This window comes from Polyodon spathula, chromosome 4 (genome assembly GCF_017654505.1).
Source record: "Polyodon spathula isolate WHYD16114869_AA chromosome 4, ASM1765450v1, whole genome shotgun sequence".
Classification (NCBI taxonomy): Eukaryota; Metazoa; Chordata; class Actinopteri; order Acipenseriformes; family Polyodontidae; genus Polyodon; species Polyodon spathula.
In genome coordinates this window covers 75,357,118-75,363,117 of record NC_054537.1, presented here as the reverse complement: position 1 = coordinate 75,363,117, position 6,000 = coordinate 75,357,118, and the positions used below count along the sequence as shown (strand labels likewise).

Sequence of the window (6,000 nt, the reverse complement as noted above, 5' to 3'; positions counted from 1 at the left end):
GTTCCCTCTTGCTAAACTCAACCCAGTGCAATGCAAAATAAAGATGGATGACCTCGGTCATGGTTTTATAGTAGATGAATGCATTGGCCTTCAACACACTCTAACTTGGGTTCAAGTCCAACAAAGATCTTAGTAACCTCATGTCATTATTAAGTAATGGCTGCTTGGTAAGATTAAAAAACACCAGCCCACTCCCTAGTATGCTGTGTGTGTGTTATATTATTACCTGGCATTAGCACAAACTTGGCAGTCTCAGTGCTGGAAGTCTGCAAGGTTAATGGATCTTCCTAACTAGTGATGGTGGTGGTGGTTTTTTTTTAGTTTAGTTTTTTTTTTTTTTTTTTTTTTTTTTTTTTTTGTAGAGAGGATTTAATACATGGAAAAAATGTCTTAACAGTCGTGCCCTATCCCAGGCTCCTAGCCAGATATTTTTGGATTGCTAGAGACTTTATATTGTACATAATCAGTGAGAGAATTAGCAGAAAGCATATTAAATAGACTACATGTTTGTGATAGTACAACTTGGCTGGACTTTTGAATTACACAGTAAAGAAAGACATTTTTTTTACAAAGCTACAATATGATGTAAAGCTTATCAAATGCTAAATCATCAGTTTCTAATTTTTCAGTACAGGCTGTAAAAATATTTTTTACCTGGTTGAGTGATGATCTCTATGTCTAATGCATGTACAAGAAAAACCCAAAAAACAGAGTTAGGATGCTTCAACATGGGCAATAGCTGAAATGTGTTGAATGTTTAAGATTTTGACCATCACTACTCACCACAATTGTTGTAGTTGTCTAAAAGCTTAGATTTGTATATATTTCTCTTCAACTGTACATTACCACTATATTATTCTTTATTCCAATTATGTTCATGGTGGTTTTAGTCTTTCACATAGAAGATGAAGATGTCATGTGTTTTTTTTTTGCTTAGCCTTTTATTGACTAAAGAAAATAAATACTGGAGGCAAGGAAGTCACTGGCTGTATCCAAAATAACTCAGAGGTTGAAATTATACCCAGATGACAGAACACAATTGATGTCCTTATTGCTCCAATATGTCGCTTAATCTAGCAATATGTTATTAAATTTTGCAAGTTGTCAATTAATTTCTATGAAAAATGAGCCCCAAAATACTAAATATATCAATATGCTGCCAGATTCTGTGACAAAATTAAGAGATAAAATGAATTGCCCTCCATCCGTACTGAAAAAACATAACTAATGAGAGAGGCAATTACTATTGCACGTGGTCCCCATAAGGGGTTTTTATTTAAAACAGCACAAAAAAAGGCACTGAAGAAAAATGGCTGGTGCTGTTTTGTATTAATGCAGAATACAGTAGAGAAAATGTGGGAGTGTTAAGGATATGATGCCAGAGTCTACATGGCTAGTGACAGAAAGTGTGCTGTACCCTTTGGATTACAATGTAGTGGCTCTTTCTGAAGAGTAGTTTGTAGGAGGCCCAGATCTCCTTAGCTTCTCTGACAAGGGTGTTGACGATTTAAGGTCCCCAGTCTGCCCTGAGAGATCACTTATATCGAACAGCAGATGAAAAGCTAGTGCAGATGTAATTTATTGTCAGTGTTTCCTTCTAAAGAATAATTGTGGAGACTTGGCATAGATCAATAATATGGATTTGTGTTGTTAGGTCTTGTAGTCTGCACCATAATGAGAGATAGGGGACGGTGGCTTTTTTCTAATAGAAAATAAAGGATCGACTTCTCTTTCCTTGTACATTTCAATGCAAAGAAAATGCACTTCTTGAGTGTTTTTCTGTTACTTTCCTCCAAGTAGAACATACATAACTATGAAGCATGTCCAAAGCAAACCTTACCAAATATTGCACATGCCTGTTGCACATTTCAATATTATACTTAAAATTTGCATAAATTGCTAAAATGTATTCAAATGACATTTTCTTAAGTTGGCTATACTCTTTCAGAGATATAATTTTCCTGGAACGAACCACAGCGAAGTTCAATAGATCTCGTTAAATCAGCGATAACAGCTTGGACATCTACAGCAGCTGCAGTGGTCTATTTGATATTGTGTGACGCACTATAATTTGTGTTATGTTAAGCTTAACCTCGTGTGTATTGGTTTATAGACAATATTTGTTACATTTATTTTTCATTTTTATCATAATTAGGCCTGCTCGTTGGTGTTTGTTTATTGTTAAAAATCTGTAAAAATAAATAAAAATACATATAAATAAAATAGTTTAAAATCATTATTTAAACTTGAGGTTTTGGTATGAAAACTAGAGTGGAAAGCAGTTGGGATGCTCCCACATACAGTGTTCCCTCGCTATAACCACGAGCCTTATAGCGAGGGAACACTATATATAAACTCATCCCAAAGGCACAATGCCGTCAAAGATGTAATGCTTTATTTTGTACTCCTAACCATTAGTAAATTTCATAATTCCGTTATTTCACAAAGAGTTAATGGATGAGATTCCTGAGCTTTTAGCCTCTACACACACCACACACCACACACAGGTCTCTAAATTGGCAGCAAAAAGGGCAAGGCCAAAATGGCCCTTAGTTAAATACACTTCTAGAGGGCACCAAGTCCACTAAACTAAAGTCAAGGCCAAAGTGTAGAATGTTGTGTCATTTTGCTTAGGATTCATATATAAAGCCACAGAATGAAACAACCCACTTTAGCTAATAATAACAATTTATTCAGAAAATGCTGTTTTATTTTTTGTTAACTAGCAGCCTAGATTCGAGCCTGTGAGGACATCGCTCCCAGTGCTGAAGCCAGGCTTTGTCCTTTTTTGCAAAACATGCAGTCGCTGTGTTGCATTTATGGATGAACAAAAAAAACTTGACTTTACCATGAAGGAGACAAATAATGATAATACACACTGTAATACAATGTAGAATAGTATTTCCTACCGTTTTGGTTTTGTTGTGTTAAAAATAAAGACATTAAAATAAGGGGTAACGACAATTGAAACAAGTTTGTAACAGTAAAGCATTTTTACTCGTGAGTGTTGTAAATATTTCTAAACTGTTGACCTGAATAAATAATCAAGTTTTAAGCAACATTTTTTTTGCAGATTGTAAGGCTTTCTACTTTTTCTTTCTCAACTCTTTTCTGTGATGGCATTATTACGCAGAATTATTTTTAAATCCTTTCAAGAAATGTATAAAACATGCATTATAAAGGCTTTTATGTTTTTGTCAGACGCTGCTTCAACTGCTAATAGCACATAAACCGTTTTGACTTCAGTAATTTTACTGTAATTTTAGTAATTTTCCAAAGCTGCTGTGCCACAATGTCAAAGCATCATATCTCAGAAACCATTTAAGGTAGTGACTTTGTATTTGCAGGATTATATATACCCAGCATGCAAAATTAGTTGGCGACCTTTTCATTGACCTCTGACCTAATATCGCTACCATATTGAGGGTAAATGAGAGAGGGTGATTCCAATCCAAGTTCTGTTACTGTTGACGCTGCTTGACGTAGTGGGACCTATTTTAATGTTTTGTTTTTGGTCACTACTTTTATTGTGGATGGTGTAGGCAACTTTAGAAAAAAAAAAAAAATGATCAAAAAGAGACTTACTATTATACAGAGGGGTTCTGAATCTTGTGGTGGTTTTGTGATGGGAACTGAGGCCTGGCAGAGGGTGAAAGGAAAGAGAAGCTTGTGAACTGCTGCTCCACTTAGCCCCTCAGAAAGCCACATATTCTTGAAAAAAGCCCTTTCTTTGCTACGAGCTGGTATACAGAAATGATCGATTTTTCTACAGATGGCCTTATTAGCTAATCTAGCAGGCTAGTCGGTACTCTGCCATAGTTTATGTGTTTTTGTTAGAGATGCAGTTAATGATATAAGCTAGTTACCATACAAATAAATAGGAAACTCCTAACCTTTTATACGAATAGGTAAAGATACAGGACATCTTGCCATGTATAAGGTGCCTTTTTAGGTTTACTTAATTTAATAGAGACGAGCCAGATGCATGGGAATTGTGGGGGGAAAAAAAAATCTGGATATGCATAAAAACTGTTCAAGTGCATAAAGCAGCCCCATCTGGAAGACATCTAACAGAAATGAAGTTGTACAAAACCATTCCATTGATAATAAAGCTAATTTTTATGGGTCTGACAAGTATGTAATTATGTTCAGTGGTGCTTTTCAGATTTTATCACAGTCAATAAACCGCAGTGGTAATTTCATTCCCATTTGACATATTTACATGGAAACATTTGATTGGAGGAATTAGTAACCCTGAAAGCCTTGATAGATATGTTTTAATGATCTGTGACCTCTCCAGTCTCTCATCTGTTTATTGTTGCCCCAGGAGAGAAGTCATTCCTGTGTGACCTGTGTGGCTTCGCTGGCGGTACACGTCATGCCCTCACCAAACACAGAAGACAGCATACAGGTTAGTGACTGTCCCCTTCATTGGTAGCTTAACATTGACCTTAAAATGCTACAGTATATGGACTGCACAGTAAGCACTGCACCATTCTAAACCACCAACGTGTCCATTGCTAAAGGCATATATATATATATATATATATATATATATATAATATATATATATATATATATATAAAGATTTTGAAGATTATCACATATTTTCTCTGCAAAATACTGATTTATTCCAAGTAATCAGTAGACATATTACAGCCACTATAACCCTGTTAACATTACCTGTGTTTACCTCCTATCCACTAAGATGGGACAGTGGTTCTGCTGAAATTCAGCACACACACTCTGCAGTCTTTCATTCCCTTCTATCTTTCAGGAGAGAAGCCATTCAAATGTGAGCTATGTAATTTTGCTTCAACAACTCAGTCACATCTGACACGCCACAAACGTGTGCACACTGGAGAGAAGCCCTACAGGTGCCCGTGGTGCGACTACAGGTAACTTCATTAGCGGCCAAGAGGTGATGAGAGCAGCTCGGGGTTATGTGATCATGAGCTTCATTGTCAAATACCGCTGGAAATTCCCAGTCTTTAAAATGCCATCAAAGCACCAGTAATTGCACATTAAATTAGCAATGAAATTGAAAAACTTTTTCCAACATTGTATATGTATTTTAAGTGTATCTTTAAAAGCAGGACAATTTTTAAACTAGAGGGGCATGCTGTACTGAACTGTTAGCCTCAATCAATGCAACATTGTTGTAAGGTGTTTCTTTTATTTTATTCTCATATTGATAGGAAGAGCAGAAACAGAGTAACAACTCCTTTCCCACACTGAAGGAGAATGCCATCTGAATTTGCATAATATTTTATTTCTTTTATCTGTTTCCCATTATATGTGTTCTTGGTCATCATTTATGTTTCAGCACTTGGATATCTGGCATGGTTATTGAAGTTACCAGCATATTTCATCTTTTGAGGCAAGCATGAGCAAGATTAAATTTCTTTAATGAGACCAGTATAAAACATGACATTTTTGTTAAAAATGTTCCTCTGTTTTGGGAGAAAAATAACAGAAATTCCACTGTTCTCAAAAACTGCCACAAAGGTAAAATATGCTGGTGACTTTTTTTTTAATATGTAAAATATCCATGAGTTTAAAGGCTGACTAAGAACACTAATATGATAATAAGAAGCTTAAAAAAAACATGCAGTTTCAGAGGACGTGTTAATGTATTTGCACTTTGCACTAACACGTTTAGCCACAAACATTTGTGTTTTTTTTTTTTAAATAGTAATTTAATCATTTGCCACCTGCTGTGTGCTATCCTTTGTCCTTAGATAAACATTAAACATGTGTTATTTACATTTTTTATTCAAGAAAATTAAGCATAATATTCAGTAAATAAACAACGAGTACTTTGTGTTACAAGATGAACATTTAGATTGTGATCATTATTCATTTATTAAAATAATTATAAAAAAAATGTTGCTATAGATCTTGCAATCAAAGTTGCTGGTGCCATAAATCTAATACCATTGTTAATAAAAAAGGCATTATTTGAACATTTTTCAAGATATCCCAACTAATGTTGCAAAA

The 6,000-nt window shown here is 35.0% G+C and overlaps 1 protein-coding gene across 1 annotated transcript in view; it reads left to right on the top strand.

Annotated features, from left to right (window-relative positions):
* The window catches only part of LOC121314852 (zinc finger protein 407-like), a 268,813-nt gene that overhangs the window by 168,765 nt on the left and 94,048 nt on the right, over window positions 1-6,000 (top strand). Inside the window, exons 6-7 of the mRNA XM_041248568.1 lie at window positions 4,328-4,411; window positions 4,778-4,898. Of these exons, the coding sequence (XP_041104502.1) occupies window positions 4,328-4,411; window positions 4,778-4,898 (205 nt within the window). The remainder of the gene's footprint in view (window positions 1-4,327; window positions 4,412-4,777; window positions 4,899-6,000) is intronic.